General features: G+C 35.8%; 1 protein-coding gene across 1 annotated transcript in view; it reads right to left on the bottom strand.

The window, feature by feature from the left end:
- The window catches only part of PKN2 (protein kinase N2), a 161015-nt gene that overhangs the window by 65946 nt on the left and 75429 nt on the right, over window positions 1-19640 (bottom strand). Inside the window, exon 3 of the mRNA XM_007978053.3 lies at window positions 4692-4846. Within this exon, the coding sequence (XP_007976244.1) occupies window positions 4692-4846 (155 nt within the window). The remainder of the gene's footprint in view (window positions 1-4691; window positions 4847-19640) is intronic.

Genomic DNA, 19640 nt, shown 5'->3' on the forward strand with positions numbered 1-19640 from the left:
TATAATTCCAGGTACACAGGAGGCAGGCTGAGGGAGGAGAATCGCTTGAATTTGGGAGGGGGAGGTAGCAGTGAGCTGAGATTGCACCACTGCACTTGAGCCTGGGCGAGAGCGCGAGCCTCTGTCTCAAAACAACAACAACAACAACAAACAAGAGGTATGTCTTTAACATATCTCATGAAGCCCCCAGAGATCGTTTCAAATGGTAAAAAAACAAAAACCAAAAAACAATGATGCTGCTTAAAGCCACACTACCAAATAAGAAAATGGCAAGCTAAACTACTTATGTAACAGAGTAAAATAACTGCATCCCATTCCTCAGATCCTTGTGCTGACAATAAAAACATGTTAGTCATAAAAGGGATAATAAGAAAATAATTACAGTACACACAGTATGAAATAAGAAAAAGAACAATGTGTAAATTATGGGCCAGAGGAAGATAAATGGAATGGGCAGTGAAGCGGTATCCATTGTTTTAACAGATACTTACTGAGTATTTGTAGCAAATTACTTCAATGTAGTATTGTTTTAGGTATTGAAGATACGGTAACAACCAAGATAATGTCTCTGCCTGCATGAAATTTATATTCTAATGCTGAAAACTGATGATAAAGAAACTGATCACATAAATTGTAATTTAAGGTAGTGGTAATGTAATAAAGGGATAAGAAGAGACAGAGGTTGCTATTTATCTTAGGATAAGTAGTGAAGAGCTTGCTGAGGTGGTAGCATCCAAGTAGATGACTTAATGAAGGGAGAAAGCCACAAAAGTACTTGGGAGAACAGATACCTAGGCAAAGATATAGCAAGTGAAAAAGCCCTGAGGTAAGAGTGTGCTTGCTATGTTTAAAGGATAGAAAAGAAGCTAGTGTAGCTAGAGTGTAATGAGAGATGAAGGTGTTTTAGAAGATGAGATCAGAAGCTATAGGTTTTCAGAGTCAGAATAAGAATTTTGGATTTTAAGTATGAGGGAAAACTACTGGAGGGTTCTGAAGCAGGAGGGTGAAAATATCTGACAAATTTAAAAAGGACAGCTCCGATCATAACATGCACAAGGGTAATAATTTAATCATGTAGAATCCAATAACCAGAGTCCTGTTGACAATTTTTACTGCCAAACTGAATTAATCATCCCTGTCCCTAAATTTGCTCCCCCTCATGAATTCTCTGTCATTGTGAAGGGCACCATAATTTATCAGTCTATCCACATAACCAATCTAAGAACAATCTTTGACTCTGCCTCCTTCCTCATATCCAAGATACCAAAAGTATGACTCTTATCTTCACTGTTTTCACTGCTGTTACAAGAGAAAGGAAGCTATTTAACCTGTACTACTGCAAAACACTACTTAAACTTACTGCCTGCATATAAGACCTTCTTTAATTAATTCTTTATGTCTGAGGAGGATGGATGTGAACTTTTTTTTTTTTTTTTGAGATGGAGTTTTCCTTTCGTCGTTGCCCAGGCTGGAGTGCAATGGCGTGATCTCGGCTCACCACAACCTCCACCTCCCAGGTTCAAGTGATTCTCTTGCCTCAGCCTCCCAAGTAGCAGGGATTACAGGCATGCAACACCATGCCCAGTTAATTTTGTATTTTTAGTAGAGACAGGGTTTCTTTATCCATGTTAGTCAGGCTGGTCTCTAACTCCCAACCTCGGGTGATCCGCCCACCTTGGCCTCCCAAAGTGCTGGGATTACAGGCGTGAGCCACCACACCTGACCGATGGATGTGAAATTTCTAAATTTGAAATCTGATTGTGTATTTTCCCTGCTAAAAGGAGCTCCCTGCTTTCAGCAGCTCCATCTATCTTGTAAGATAATCACAACTGCTTAATTCTGTGCAAACTACCATATAACCTGGCTTTTCTTTCAGTTACGTTGTATCTCTCACTATGCCTCACCCACTTAAAACTCCACTGGTGGGGAAGGGAAAGAAGCCCTAATGGAATCACCTGGAGGACTTTTCCCAAACAAAATGAATGTCTTTCTGGAGATTCAGATTTGTTTCCCTATGGCTTTTAATTGAAAACGACTGCTAGAGTTGACAACTCTTACTATCAGAAGTACATTTTACCTACCCTAAGATATGTTAGGTAAGAAATATGCTAAGAACTTGTGCTACAGCCACACCAAATCACTTTCATTCCTTAGAATAAGCCAGGCTATTTCACAGTTCCTTACTGTGTATATACTGCACTCAACCACACCACCATCCCTAAAAAGTAATTTTTTATTAAATGCCAAATCATCCTTCAAATATCATACTAAAACTTAAAAGATTTCATTCTGGCAGTTAAATGATTATTCTCCATTGTGCTTCCAAAGTCAAACAAATCACTATTACACACTGTAACTATTCACACACGATATATCTCCTTTTAAGATAGAGGGTCTCTTAAAAGCAGGATATTATCTACTGTGTACCTAGTATGTAATAAGGACCATCTTTATTACACTTATACCCCACAGCCTAGCATAATGGCTATCAAACTTTTAACTAAATCCTTAATGAATAAATTAATATTCCACATAATTAAAATTTATAATTTTCCCTAATCTAAAACGATGTACTCTGACCCTTTGAGAAGTTTAAAGATGAAAAATAAAAACAGTTAAGGTGGAATCTAGACAGAAATAACTGGCAGGCCTATCTCAGAGACAACAGTAGTTGCAAATGGACTTTGGACATCCATCTGAGTCCCTCTCAAATTAATAAATCTAATTCAAAATAAAAACCTATGCAAAATTGACATATCTGTTTTAACACGATGCTCACAGCCTTGTTCACTTTGGATCTGTGGTTGTTTTAGGTTATCTATTTGTTTTACTTTTAATATGTCCATAACTGTTCAACTTAGAGGAGTGGTTAGTAATCTTTTGTGGATTAAAGACCACTTTGAGAATAAGGTGTAACCTACAGCCCTTTCATCCATACAACTATCAACACAGACACTTCCTTTTCCTATAACTTCAAAGGGTTCATAAACCCCTCAAACTAAACCCTCCACCCCAGATTTAAAAACTTTACTCCAAAGGTAGTAGCTGGGTTAATTTGAAAATGCTCAGCATAATGTGCTAAAATCGCAGTTCCAGGAACAAAGTATTTACTTAGGAAAAAAAAGGTCATAATAACATTTTATAAAAATATAAAATCCCTAAAACTAAATGTCAGTGCTAAAAATAACAGCACAAAAAATAACTCTATCATCCAATAAGAAATGTTCAAAGTTAGTGAAATAATATCCTATCAAATATCACATAAGTAAATAGGAACAAATACCTTTCTCTAAAAGTAACAAAAAATTCTTTTGAACATAAAATCTAATGTTCATAATTAACATTAAAACATTTTTTATGAAAAGTACACATTTCTTTCTTTTTGATATCTTCCCTAATGTCTTTTTTTCTTTCTCTTTAAACAATTTTTTTTTTTTTTTTTTTTGAGACAGGGTCTTGCTATATTGACCAGGTTGGTTTCAAACTCCTGGCCTCAAGGAATCCTCCTGCCTCAGCCTCCCAGAGTGCTACATATACAGGTGTGAGCCACCAGGCTTAGCCTCAAATTTCATTTGGGGTGAATAGCTAGGATGCACGACTAAGAAAAAAAAATTTCCCTCTGATTTCAAATTCTTTTTAAACTGAAACAAACAAACAAACTACATAAGAACTTTTATTATGAAATTATTTTTAAAATATCTATTAAAATATAAAAAATTGATTTGCAGAGATAAAAATATTTAAAATACATGAGTTGAAAGTAAAAAGGTATATTTTATAATTTTATATCCTTCTTAGAATTTTTGGAAATTATTAAAACTATAGAACCTTAGGCTGAAGAGAACCTTGAGCATAATCTGGTTCAGTGGCTCACAACATTTTTTTTTTTTGCTGCATTATACTTAATAACAAGGACATGTTCTTATTACTAAGAATTGCTCCACGTAACACTGATTTTCAGTTAGGAGTTATATGCCCATACCAGATTCCCAAGAATGCACAGGTCTAGGTCAAGCAATTATTGATGATGCCAAATGTACCATCTTTTCATTTGCCCTCTCCCGAAAACTTGGGAGAGTGGTCTATAATGTGGAAAACTCATTATAGACTAAATTTTTTTAGATAATTTCTTTTTAAATAATTTTAGATTTACAGAAAACTTGCAGATATGGGAAGCTCTGTGTATCCTTTACCCATAAGGTCAAATTTTTGATTAACTAGGTCTTAGTAGGAATAAACAATTTTTAAAATGTTATCTAAAAAAAAAAAAACCCACGAAACAAAATATGTTTCCAAATTCTTTTATTCACTCTTTCAAATTTTGAGGTAAAAATGATCTCAGATGTCATAATATAGTGTTTAAACAGTGAAATTACCAATTAAAAGCACAAAAATGTGACAAACACAGCACTAAACAGATCTCAAAAAGGATACTTTTTAGTGTACCATAGCTTAAGAAGGCAAAATCACCTTGGTTAGGCAAAATCACCTTGGTTAGACCTCAGCTGGAAATAAGCATGTCAGATAATTCAAATTTCCCCCGCTCCAGGCATGTAGACAAATGACTGCCAAAGTGCCATGCCACCAGTACTGATGTTGGAGTTACAAATAAATTTTATTGAGTAGATAAATTTATAACTATGGAATCTGCAAATAATGACTAAGTAGTTACATTTATTTACTACACTTACCTTTGAAGATCCATTTGAATACATCTGTATCATATTCTCTGCACCTTGTTTTACTTTAAGTTCTATATCCAATTGTTTTTGTAGAGCCTTTAATCTATTGTTGCTAGTAGAACAACGAGGGTCACTATTTGGAGTATCTGGAGTCCTTGGGCAATCTGTAAATAAAATATTGTTAAAATTACTTATTAGAATGAATTGCTGCTTAAAATTGGAAGTTAATATTTTTCAAATAAACAGCGTTTTTCAAACTTTGAGATGAGCCTAAATGAAATCTCCTTATGCTTATAGACAATCCATGAATTCAACCAATTCATGCAAAAAAAAAAAAAAAAAAAAGTATTTGAGTTGCAAGACTACTTCCCAGGGTAGATTCCACTTAAAACATAAAAGTGATTATATTAAGTCTGAAACTCAGTTAGAAGATTGTCCATGGTTTCTCCAACATAATTATCATTATATTTTTTTTGAGACGGAGTCTCGCTCTGTCGCCCAGGTTGGAGTGCAGTGGCGCCATCTCCACTCACTGCAAGCTCCGCCTCCCAGGTTCAAGCCATTCTCCTGCCTCAGACTCCCGTACAGCTGGGACTACAGGCGCCCGCCACCGCGCCCAGCTAATTTTTGTATTTTTTTAGTAGAGACGGGGTTTCACCGTGTTAGCCAGCTAGGATGGTCTCGATCTCCTGACTTCGTGATCCGCCCATCTTGGCCTCCCAAAGTGCTGGGATTACAGGCGTGAGGCACCGCGCCCGGCCAACACTATTATTTTTAAATCAACATGACTAGTTTATTCAATAATTAAACTAAATTTCCTACTATAACCTCATTAGCTGGAGAATAAAGCATATTCAAACATGATACAAATTCAATTAAGGTAATTCTTTTTAAAGAGAACTAAGGTTATCTACAGTGTAGCAATGCTTCAAAAATATTGATCCATCAATATCAAATTGATGCAGGGCAGAAGGAGGTTACAGAGGGATGAAAAATTCAAGTCCATAGCCTCTCATAAAGGATACTGTGTTGCTTCTATTTAAAAAACAAAAACAAAACTTCGAAGAATAAGTTAGGGAGGAGTCCCTTCTCAATTTTCTTGGATAGTTTCTGTGAAATGGTACCAGCTCTTATTTGCACATCTGGTAGAATTTGTTTATGAATCCATCTGGTTCTGGGCTTTTTTGGTCGGTAGGTTATTCAATTTTGGAACTTGCTTTTGGTCGGTTCAAGGGTTCTATTTTTTCCTGGCTCAGTCTTGGGAGGGTGTATGTGTCCAGGAATTCATCCATTTCTTCTAGATTTTCTAGTTTATATGCATAGAGGTGTTCATAATATTCTCTGAAGCAATTGCAACAAAAGCAAAAATTGACAAACGGGATCTAATTAAATTAAAGAGGTTCTACACAGCAAAAGAAACTATCAACAGAGTAAACAGACAACCTACAGAATGGGAGAAAAAATATTTGCACAAACTACACATTTGACAAAGGTCTAACATCAGCATCCATGATGAACTTAACAAGGAAAAAATAACCACACTGAAAAGTGGGCAAAGGATATGAACAGATACTTTTGAAAAGACATACATGTGGCCAACACGCACATTAAAAAAAGCTCAACATCACTGATCATTAGAGAAATGCAAATCAAAATCACAATGAGATACTATCTCACACCAGTCAGAATGGCTTTGTTTGTTTTCCTTTTTTGAGATGGAGTCTTGCTCTGTCACCCAGGCTGGAGTGCAGTGGCGCCATCTTGGCTCACTGCAACCTCTGCCTCCCAGGTTCAAGTCATTCTCCTGCCTCAGCCTCCTGAGTAGCTGGGATTACAGGCGTACGCCATCATGTTGGGCTTATTTTTGTATTTTTAGTATAGGCGGGGTTTCACCATGTTGGTCAGGCTGCTCTCGAACTCCTGACCTCGTGATCTGCCTGCCACGGCCTCCCAAAGTGCTGGGATTACAGGCGTGAGCCACTGCACCCGGCTCAGAATGGCTATTATTAAAAAGTCAAAAAATTACAGAGGCTAGTGAGGATGCAGAGAAAAAGCAATGCTTATACACTGTTGGTGGGAGTGTAAGTTAGTTCAACTATTGTGGAAGACAGTGTGGAGATTCTGCAAAGACCAAAAGACAGAAATACCATTCGACCCAGCAATCCCATTAGTGAGTATATACCCAAAGCAATATAAATGGTTCTATCATAAGGACACATACATGTGTATATTCATTGTAGCAAAGACATGGAATCAACCTAAATGCCCAGCAATGACAGACTGAATAAAGAAAATGTGTGTGTGTATATATATATAAACACACACACACACACACACACACACACACACACACACACACCATAGACTACTATATAGCCATTAAAAAAAAAGAGAGAGAGAGAGAGATCATGTCCTCTGCAGGAACATGGATGGAGCTAGAGGCCATTATCCTTAGCAAACTAATGCAGGAACACAAAACCAAATACCACATGTTCTTTCTTATAAGTGGGAGCTAAATGATGAGAACACATGGACACATAGCGGAGAACAACAGACACTGAGGCCTATTGGAGTGTGGAGGGTGGGAGGAGGGAGAGGAACATGAAAAACAACTATTGAGTACTAGGCTTAATATCTGAGTGACAAAATAATCTGTATAATAAACCCCCAAGACACAAGTTTACTTATATAACAAATCTTCACAGGTACCCTTAAACTTAAAATAAAAGTTAAAAAAAAAAAAGCATAATATGTTGCTTTACAGATTTCTATGATTTTAGGAATGGGAATATTTTCAAAATCTCTGTGTTAGTAAAGTCCCTAAAAATTCAAAACATGTGCCATTTAAAGATGAGCTTCATGGAAATAAATTTGTCCTAGAATAAAATAAAAATGAGAACTATTAATGCATAAAAAATCAATGCCTGCAGATTTTGAAAATTATAATTTTCCAAGTAAATAATTTTCATTTTGCAAAAACAAAACTTCAAAAAGAACCATCTTATTCTGGATAATCCATTATTATTGAAACACTTCTATGTTTTTTTTTTTTTCTTTTGAGATAGTCTCACTCCGTCGCCCAGGTTGTAGTGCAGTGGTGTGATCTCGGCTCACTGTAACCTCCGCCTCCTGGCTGCAAGCAATTCTCTGCCTCAGCCTCTCGAGTAGCTAGTATTACAGGCGCCTGCCACCACGCCCGGCTAATTTTTTGTATTTTTAGTAGGGACAGGGTTTCACCATCTTGGCCAGGTTGGTCTTGAACTCCTGACCTCATAATCCACCTGCCTCAGCCTCCCAAAGTGCTGGGATTACAGGTATGCGCCCGGCCGGTTGGAACACTTACCTTCAATCAAAATTCTTCATATTTTAAGTTTAGTATTTGTAATTTTTTTTTTTTTTTTTTTTTTTTTTTTTGGAGACGGAGTCTCGCTCTGTCGCCCAGGCTGGAGTGCGGTGGCGCAATCTCCACTCACTGCAAGCTCCGCCTCCCGGGTTCACGCCATTCTCCTGCCTCAGCCTCCCGTGTGGCTGGGACTACAGATGCCCGCCACCGCGCCCGGCTAATTTTTGTATTTTTAGTAGAGACGGGGTTTCACCGTGTTAGTCAGGATGGTCTCGATCTCCTGACCTTCTGATCCGCCCATCTCGGCCTCCCAAACACCACGCCCGGCCTAGTATTTGTATTGTTATCCACACTAGGTCCCTTTACTTCTAAAAAAGCTAGAAGACTAGGGTACTACCCTGTTCTAGGTGATAAGTAACTTGGTCATCACTGGAAAACTGCCTAAGCTCCAAGTTACTTTACCTTTGTGTTTCAAGGTTCCCTTCACTCCTCTACAATATAAGATGGTGTGATTAACCATTTTAATGAATGTATTTCATATTGTTTTATATTCCCTTTAAAAAATCACTAATTCAAACACATGCAATTATAATTTGTTAATTAATATAAAAATATAGATATTAAGGCTAAGGCAGCAGAATCACCTAAGGCCAGGAGTCTGAGACCAGCCTGGGTAACCAAGTCAGATGCTGTTTCTAAAATAAATAAATAAATAAATAAATAAATAATAGAGATACTAGGCTAGGATGTAAAATAATAGTGCTTTAATGATATCTGCCCGAACACGTGTATGTGTGCATATAAATCCTTAGAATAACCTTTTGAGACAGATATTATCCATACTTTATACATCAGGAAACAGGCAAAGCCACACAATTAATTCAGAAAAGGTTTCTGTTCTAACTGAAGTCCCCAAATTACAAATGGGCTGCCCAAAAAAACTGATATAAAATGTAGGTAAGTTTTCAAATCAAATCACAAAAGAGCAACTTAGTATATATCTAGTATAGTGGTTAAGACTGCCCAGGTTTGAGTCTCAGTTTTGATACTGAGATTCAGTACAAATCATGTAATATAGGGTAAGGTACTTCACAGTTCTGTGCCTTATTTTCTTCATGTGTTAAATAGTGAAAACAGCATGTACCTCACAAGATTATAGTGAAGATTAAATAAATTATATTTACAGAGCTTAGAAACAGGTGTGGTACATAGTAAATATGCAATAAATATTAACTAGCAGTACCCACCGTATGAAGAGTATCTCTGTTGAGTCCATAAATGAACTACACATTATAACAATGCCTGAACAGATCTGGGAACATTTTAATTTTCTTCTCTCTTTTTGTATAAATGATATCAGAATCTTGTAAGAAATGTAAATTACACAGAATTTGGTATATAAAGATAGCTTATAGTAAGCACATTTTTTTACAGAACTGGAATGCATTCAGAATAGAAGGCCCTTAGTTGAGTATGAAAATGTGTTGTCTGTAAAACAGTTGATGGTGTGTTTAGCCTAGGATGAGAAGGAAAAATGATTCCTGTCTAAACATTTAAATATTTGTCTATGAAAGCTGTCCACTTACTATTTCCCCACAAGACAGAGAATTAGAACCAATGAGTAAAAAGGTAGTAAGGGCAAAATTTTTGTCACAACATAAATTCCTTATGTTTTGGGTTATCTAACAATAAAATGGCTTGTCTTAAAATGTAATAAAGTCTCGTCTCTGGAAGCACTTATACAAAAGACAGATTACAATTTGTTAGAGATACTATAGAATAGACTCTTAAACATTACAGCAGGTTGTACTAAGATATTGAAATATTTGGCTGGGCACGGTGGTTTATGCCTGTAATCCCAGCACTTTGGGAGGCCAAGGCAGGTGGATCACGAGGTCAAGAGATCAAGACCATGCATGCTGACACCCCATCTCCACTAAAAATACAAAAATTAGGTGGGCGTGGTGGTGCACGTCTGTAGTCCCAGCTATTCGGGAAGCTGAGCAGGAAAATCGCATGAACCCAGGAGGCAGAGGTTACTGTTAGCCGAGATTGTGCCACTGCACTCCAGCCTGGTGACAGAGCAAGACTCTGTCTCAAAAAAAAAAAAAAAAAAGATATATCCATTGATCTGACAGTCTGTGAATTTGTAAAAATACTACATAACACTGTTCTTAAGGAAACGTATATCCTCAGTTTTAATAATGATTACAGGAATATAAGAAATGAGAAAATGGTTAAGAACCAGGGCTCTGAGGTCAGAATGCCTGGGTTAAAATCCTGTGGTTGCTACTCATTGGTATGGTCTTGATTATATACTTACTTAACATCTCTGTGCTACAGTTTCCTTAGCCACAAATTGAGGGTTACTGTAAAAACAAAGCCTATACAGTGCTTAGGTTGACGCTTAAAATGTAATAAGGGCTCAATAATATTACAAGTCAGGGCTCAGCTAAGTAGCCAGTATTTCTGCTCATTTAATCTTCCCAAGAACTCATAAAGGTTTGCAATGTAACTTCATTTTACAAATAAAAAAATCTGGGTCGGGCGAGGTGGCTCACGCCTGTAATCCCAGCACTTTGGGAGGCCGAGACGGGCAGATCATGAGGTCAAGAGATCGAGACCATCCTGGCTAACACGGTGAAACCCCGTCTCTACTAAAAATACAAAAAAAATTTAGCCGGGCGTGGTGGCGGGCACCTGTAGACCCAGCTACTTGGAGGCTGAGGCGGGAGAACGGCGTGAACCCGGGAGGCGGAGCTTGCAGTGAGCGGAGATCGCGCCACTGCACTCCAGCCTGGCTGACAGAGCAAGACTCAGTCTCAAAAAAATAAAAAAATAAAAAAATAAAAAAATAAAAAATCTGAAACTTAGAGAATTTATTTGCAAAGGTCACGAAAGTGTACACCAAGGCAGAAATTTAACCTTAAATATGTCTTATATGAAGTAAACTTTATAAAGTTCACTATTTTTCCCATTTAGAAATCAGAGAAACACTGTCCTCACCCTTGGATTTCATCTATTTTCCCCTTGAACCTGCTTTCCTACACACTACCTTTCTTCTCTCCAATTTTCTTCCTTGTACTTTATAGTAAATTTGAGCACGATAAAACATACAGTTGCCAGTATATTTCTTAAACTCTTCTTCTCATAGTGAAACATATTTCAAAACAAGGATAATTAGAACCTCCTGCTCCCCATTAATACTCTCACCATTCAAAAAAAATTTTAAAAACTCTATAAAATGGTTATCATTTTTCTACTCTTAACAACTGCCTTTACATTTAAAAAGAGGTGAATCTGCTCTTAAATACATACTTTGCTGGCTAAAGAAATTAAACCCCATGATTACAACAAAAAACAAATTTCCATTTGCTGCATATATTGCTAATATTACTGAAAAAGTTTTCTTGGGGGTATTATAAGAAATTATGCATGCTTCTAACCTTCTAAACATTATGCAATTCAAAATGTATGTTATACAAATTCAATAAACTTGCTTTAATGTTTACATATTAGATCAAAGAGATTTTAGGCATGTATAAGTTACAGTAGACAATGCACTGGAGATAAGCCCATAAAGTCACACCTTTACACACATTTAGCCAATATAAATTGTTATGCTTTAAGATGGAAAGTAGACAAGATTAATTCCTCCACCAAAATATTTTTAATAGCCATGTCTACCAAATACAGTCCCAACTTCACGGTTAGGCATTAAAGGTCTTATGCTATCTAGCTCCAAGCTAATTCTCCACTACTATTTTTCCTTGTCAAATTCTGTGTTCAAAACTTTTCTAATAAAATGCAATTGCTTTCTTCAATACTATTGTTAGTTTAGGCATTACTTTCTCCAGAAAACCTTCCCTAACCATTCTCCAGTCTAATATATCTTCAAAGTATACTTTCGTCCCTCCATTGAAATGTGTACTACACAGTATTATAATGATCTGTTTTCACATCTGTTTTTCCTCTGAGACTACAAGCATCTTGAGTGCTGTGTTCTTAGCTATTTTAATGACTGAGTTTAACAGCAGACCAGACACAGAAAAATAGCAGATTAATACTGAAAAATAGCTAAGTTTTTTAAAAAGAGAAAGGAAAAATGAGACATAAAGAGACACAGAGGAAAAAAAAAATAAGCTCCAATATATCTTATGGTGCTTCAGAAGAAAAATAGTGACTTGAAGATAATATATAAAGAGATAATGACTATCACCTTTTAAGAACTAATAAAAATGCCAATCCACAGATTCAGGATACCCAATCAACCCCAAGCACAAACATATAGGGGAAAAAAAGTTCATACTTGGACATATCACGGTGAAACTTCAGAACATCAAAGACAAAGTGTTCACAGCAGTCAGAGAAAGGGTACCTTCAAAGGAATTAGTTAAATTTATGGCAGTTTTCAGCAATAACACTGAAAGGTGGAAGAAGGTGAAATGACAGCTTCTTTATGTTAAAGGATACAACTACCTCCTTAGACTGTGATATGGTTTGGATCTGTGTCCCTGCCCCAATCTCATGTCAAACTGGGATCCCCAATATTGAATGTGGGGCCTTGTGGGAGATGACTGGATCATGGGTGTGGGTCTTTAATGAGTGGTTTAGCACCATCCCCTTGGTGCTGTTCTCACGATAGTGAGATCTGGGTTTTTAAAAGTGTGTAGCCCCTCCCACTCTCTCTCTTGCTCCTGCTCTGACCATATAAGACGTGTATGCTTCCCTTTTGCCTTCCACCATGATTGAAAGTTTTCTGAGGCCTCCCCAGAAGCCTAGCAGATGCCAGCATCATGCTTCCTGTACAGCCTGTGCAACCATAAGCCAATTAAAGCTCTTTTCTTCATAAATTACCCAGTCTTGGGTATTTCTTTACAGTAGTGTGAGAATGAACTAATAAAGGTTGTATATATCCAATGAAAATATCTTTCAACAGTGAAGACAAAATAAAAATATTATCAGACAAAGATGAAAACAGTTTTTCACAGACTCATTAAAAATTTAAAATGCTAAAGGATGTACTCTGGGAAGAAGAAAAGTGATTCTAATTGGTAGGTCAAAAAAGAAATAACAAAGAACAGATAAAGTGGCTTAGATGTGAGTGATTTTAAAGGACCACCATATAAACCAATAAAAAAAGTCATGAAGGGGTTTTAAAAAAATAGAATTACAATGGCGAAAACTGCAATTAATTTTGCACCAACCTAGTAAGACAGTAAAATATAAGCTAGGGTATAAGTAAATAAAAGCATTCTAAAGCCTTCGAATTGTCCGAGAGATAAAAACAGCAATCAGACTACTGCCTTTGATAAGTATGCATGATGTACTATCTAAATGAATCAATTTCCAAAACAATCAAACTTTTAATAATGGATTCTTAAAAAATAGTCTGAAAATGGCAAGAAAAGAAAGAAAAAGAAACATTAAAGGCACAAAATAAGATACTAAATATAAAGCCAAATGTAATAGCAATCATTTAAATAGGCTAAATGATCCAGGTAAAAGAGATTATTAGATTAGGTAAAAACAAATGAATAAAATAAATCCAACTATATGCTATTTTAAGAAACATATCTAAAACATGATACAGAAAAGCTGAAAGTAACGAAATGGAAGAAAGGTATTCCACACAATCACTAACCTCAACCCACAACCTGTATTGATAACAGACAAAAGATACTTTAAGGCAAAAAATACTTCAAGACAGAAAGATTACAGATAAGTCATTTCATTATAATAGAAGGTTCAATTCACCAGAAATATGCATCAATTCTGAATACGTAGGTGTTCCATTATGTGGCAACAAAATAAATAAAAAACTGGCAAATTTTAAAAAAATATAGCAAATCTGCATTCCACCAAATTATAACACAGACAGTTCCAGCACATAATTACAAATCACAAATCTCAATCAGAAAACAATTCACCATGAGAAAAAAATTACAGGATTAGCCTTGTAAAGATTTCACTTATTGTATTTATCCTATAGAGACTGTGAAATAAGTATGTTAAATATGTAAAGCTAAATGCAAGGGGTATCAACTGGGACAAGAGACTATCAAAATTACCAAGATTAACAAAATAGAACCTCTAGCATTAAAAAAAAAATGTAATAACAAAATTAGAAACACAATATTTGATAAAGAATAAGTTTGATACAGGTGAAGAAACTATTAGAGAAATGGAGATAGATTTGAAGAAATTAATATGTATCTAAAGTTCCTGAAAAACTACGTAGAAGGAAAACAGAAGGTACAACAATCAAAGGGACAGAGGCTAACAATTTCCCATAAGTTGATGAAATACATAAATCTCAGATTTAGGAAACCCAACAAATCCCAAGCAAATCAAATGAAATGAAATCTATGCCATTATACTTTAAGTCTAGAACACTGAAGACAAAGGATATCTTAATAGAAACTAGATGATCTACATGGCTTCAACCATGAGACTGGCACCTGTTTCATCAACAAGAGTAGAATCCAGACAACCACGAAATAATAGTTTCTAAGTGCTGAAAGAAAATAAATGTCAACTTAGAATTGTATATAAAGGGGAAATCGTCTTTCTAAAGTATCTACTGTACTTTAGGAAGTACAAGAAAAGATCATTCTAGAAGGTATGTCTGAGAAGCATGAACAAAGAAAATGGTCAGCATGTGGGTAACTATAAATCAACAATGACTATATAGAACAATAATGTTTAGATCTAATTTGTGGAATTGAAGCTAAAACGATATAAACAGAACATGGCCAACAACAGCATGTAAGTATTCTAAGTTTATTGTATAGTATAGAAAGGTTTTGCCATTGAAGAATCTAGCTGACAAATAAACTATGCAAGTTATTTTGGACAGAGGGAACTTAATACAGGGAACTAGTTACATCATATGTTGCCAAGTATTATGCAAAGGACAACCCTGTGTACAGGTGGCAAAATTCCTCTTCTCAAAGAGGTTAGAGTCAGGTGTGTGTGTGTTTATGTATATGTGTGTAAAAATATAACGTATGTATATATAAAAGGGACACTTTGTATGTACCTGTATGTATATGTGTCTATACATACCAGAGTGTATGTGTGTATATATGAACATTTTCAAACATACTGCAAAGTTGAATTTTACAGTGAGCACCCATATACCCATTACCTAGATTCTGCTAATCTACACACACACATGTGCATAAGTATAGAGAGGTAAAAAAAAGAGGTAAAAAAGAGAAAACATAGGGATAGGAGAAAAAAACTAGAGCTGGGATTAGTAGCAGAAAACGTTGAAATAATAGAGGCAGATGCCAGACCATTTGAAAGGCATCTCTACCATGCTGCAAATTTGTACTGTATTCTGTAGCAAATGAAGATCCACTGAAAAGTTTAAATCAAGTAACTAACAGGACTGAATCTGAATTCTAGATTTTAAAAAATGCTGACAGTAGTGTTTATGTTGAATTAAAGAAATACTGAATTTGTACTCTGTGGCAGTAAAGATGGAGAGGAGATACAGATTTCAGTCCTGTTATCAGAGGTAGAATCTATAAGGTTTGGTGACTTACAAACTTACAATGAAGGTTGAAGGTGGGGAAAAAGGTTTAAAAAGTCAGGTTTCAGTTATAGATTACTGGGTCACGCCACTAACAGGGCAGAAAACACAGAGAAAGATTCAGAGATAGCGGTCCAAGAAAGGAAGAGTTCAATTTTAGACATGATGAGAGGCAAAGCCAACAGGACATACAGGTAATAATCCAAAAGGGCAGCTATAAACTATCAGATGAAGCCCAGAAAACACAGCCTAGCTGGAGATACAGCTTTGGAAGTCACCAGAAAATAGGATATGATTAAAATTTCCTTAAGGATAAGATTTCCCAATGCCAGAATAACGAGTAAATACTGAATTTGTTAGATTCCCCCAAAACGTGTAGAGCAATAGATTGCTGTTTCTGGTGCTTTTCGTATTTTCTTTAAAACCACAACTGAGCAGTTGGCTTACAAGATGAAACAGAGTTCTAGAACACAGTAGCAATCCCGATCCTTCTTAGAGGACTTCTGACTATTTAAGGTCTAGCCTTACCCTGATTCCTTGATTGTCTTGGAGATTAGGAATATGGTTGAATTCTTGAGTCTTTACTTCCCAGACCCAGGAAAGCCTCCTCAGACTTTATTTTACATCCAAATGGGGTTTCATGTTCAGACTTAGATGGCCTTGGATGTCTCATGCTTTTCCTCAAGCTATCAAAATACTGCGTTCACAAAACACCCTAGAGAGGGTACATATTGTCTGTTCCTCTTATTCTACAAATGAGAAAACCAAGGTCTCGACAGGTTCCAAGTGGTAATACACCACACAACCATTTAATAGTGCAGCCGGATGACATCTCAGATAATATAACCTTTAGTCTTTATTTTATAGCAAGCTGGCACTCTACGTCCAATATTCATAAAGTGGTACTTGTATAGCCAGGATGTCTGCTTATGAAACACTGTTTACTGCATTAAACAATTAAAGGGAAAGATATTAATAGTTGAAATAAACTTAGCCAAATCTAAATTAATAAGGTCAATATTATATAAAATCACTAGCTTACTATTTATCTATATTCTTAACATACTTTCTCCTGTAAGTCTCTAAGTTACTATCTTAAAAATAAACTGCTCCAGAATCTTGCCACGTGTTACCATTACATTAACTTTATACATCTCCTAAAGTCCAACTTTCTTATTTAAAGAAAGATACTTTACCTTTTATAGCCATCTGGAACCTGCTCAGGTTGTAATGAATGCTCAATTATTAAAGGAGGCTTAATTGGCTATTTTATATACTTGGGATAACCCTTGTCATATATCACCAACTGAACTAATTTTGGTTAAATATTTTATAACTAATACAACCTCTGGTTTAAGCTTTCTTAATATGTTACAAAAATAGGCAAGGGTAACACTGTGAGTTAGAATTTTTCTTTTTTTTTTTTTTTTTTTTGAGATGGAGTCTCGCATTGTCGCCTGGGCTGGAGTGCAATGGCTCAATCTTGGCTCACTGCAACCTCCACCTCCTGGGTTCACGTGATTGAGTTAGAATAATTTTTTAAGGTAAAACAAGCAACCTAGGTATAAAAATTACAGAACTGCCTCTATCTGCAATATCTTAATGTTTGAAAACTGCACCTATCATTAGAGGAGACTTCTTCATTCTGCATATAACTCTGTACGCAGGGCATGCACTGTTCTTTCATAAATTCTCCTTAAGATGGTGCTGCTCTATTTTTCTTAATTTCCTCTATGACGATAATGTGTATTAACTACTACATACTTGTTAGACTGGTTTAAAAATATATGAACAATACCAAGTGCTGGAGAGAATGTGGAACAACTGGAACTCTCATTCACTGATGGTGGGAATGAAAAATATCACTACTCTAGAATATATTTGGCAGTTTATTTCCTTCTTTTTAAAGACCAGGTCTTGCTCTGTTGCCCAGGCTGGAGTGCAGTGGCACGATCATGGCTCAATGTAGCCTCAAACTCTCAGGCTCAAGTAATCCTCCCACCTCAGCCTCCCAAGTAGCTGGGATTACAGGTGCACACCACCATACTTGGCTAATTTTTAAATTTTTCGTGGAGATGAAGTCTCACTATGTTGCCCATACTGGTCTCAAACTCCTGAGCTCAAATGATTCCCCCACTTCCACCTCCCAAAGTGCTGAGATTTTAGACATGAGCCACTGTGCCCAGTTATCTTCTTATAATGTTAAACATATGCTTCCATATGACTCAGCAATCCTACTCTTCAGTATTTACTACAGTGAACCAAAAACTTTATTCACACAAAAACCTGTACATGAATATTTATAGCAGCTTTACTGATAATTGCCAAAAATTGGAAAACCACCCTAATGTTCTTTGTGAATGGATAAATTATAATACATTTATACAATCAACTATTGCTCAGGAATAAAAAAAAAATGAACTACTGATACATACAACAACTTGAAGGAGTCTCAAAGGCAATATGCGGAGGGAAAGAAGTCTCAGAGACTTATATACTTTATAATTCTATGTACATGACATTCTTCAAAAGAGAACTATAGTGACAGAACGGATCAGTGGTTGTCAGGGCATACAGAGGTGAGGAAGGGTGTGACTACAAAGAAAGAATACGAGGGAGATTTATAGGGCATTGGAAGTATTCCTTTTTCTGAATGTGGTGGCAGTTAGACGAATTTATCTTAAAATTCATGGAGAGGTATACTAAAAATACATATACAATTTTACTACATATTAACTGTTTTAGAAAATACATCATAAAAAGAATTCAAGTATTAGGGAATCTATACATTTAATCTCATGATTTTAAAGATGAGGAAACAAATCTAGGAGTTGAAAAGAGCAACTTACTAATGATCACACTATTGAAGTGGGCAGGGCAACAGATAAAAAGAAAATTAAATCTTCATTTCTATTCATCCAAGACCATAAACTGTTCTTTAGTCATGAACAAAGTTCCCTCAATACAGATATATTTTAGGAATTTAGAATAATTTGCTAAGATTAACGCCACAAAATCCCAATATAATATTAGGTATATTACTAAATTAGTATTTCCCTTCTGAATATTTCAAATATTAAAGAAAACATTCACCAAATTAATAAGTAGAAACCAATCTAAGCTTGGTGGAGTTTGAAAATATAAGAATGGCACAAGAAAACCGAGATGAAAACAGAGACTATACACTACCCAAATTATTATCTATACTTAATAAAATATAAAAAATGTTCTTATAGTCTTCTTCAGTGATTATATACTTAAAGAAACCAAGATTCAGGAAACTGGCTCTTTCCCAAATGAGTGTCAGGTTCCAACTAAGGCTTAGATTATCCCTCCATTTTACAGAGATGAGTAATCTTTTTTCATAAGGTACATTTAGCCTCAGCTAACCATCACCGTAATTTCCACATAGGATGACAACAATACCCCTTTAAACTATTTTTATTTCTAATCAACAAATTAAATATTTATGGGGTACAATGTGATGTTTCATTACATTTATACATTGTAGAATGATCAAATTAGGCTAGGGTATCTATCACCTCACATATTTATTTATTCGCAGTGAGATTTAACAACCTTTCCTTTAGCTATTTTGAAGTATACAATACATCGCTATTAACTATAGTCACCAGGCTGTGTAATAGATCACAACTTATTCCTCCTGTCTAAAACTTTTTAACCTGTGACCAACATCTTCCTGTTTCCCATTTACCCATCCTCCCCCTCCCTAGCTCAAGCCTCTGGTAATCAGCATTCTCTTCTACTTCGATGAGTTTCTCTTTTTAAGATTTCACACATAAGTGAGGTCATTAGCTATTTGTCTTTCTGTGTCTGGTTTATTTCATTTAGCATAAGGTCCTCTAGGTTCATTCATGTTGCAAATGGCAGAATTTCCTACATCTTTAAGGCTGAAGAGTATTGTACTGTGTTTATATACCATGTCTTAAAAATACATTTGTCTGTTGATGGGCACTTCAGTTGTTTGGATATCTTAGCTATATAATGCTGGAATGAACATAAGAGTGCAGACATCTCTTCGACATGCTGATTTCAATTTCTTTAAATATATACC

Source organism: Chlorocebus sabaeus, chromosome 20 (assembly GCF_047675955.1).
Source record: "Chlorocebus sabaeus isolate Y175 chromosome 20, mChlSab1.0.hap1, whole genome shotgun sequence".
Classification (NCBI taxonomy): Eukaryota; Metazoa; Chordata; class Mammalia; order Primates; family Cercopithecidae; genus Chlorocebus; species Chlorocebus sabaeus.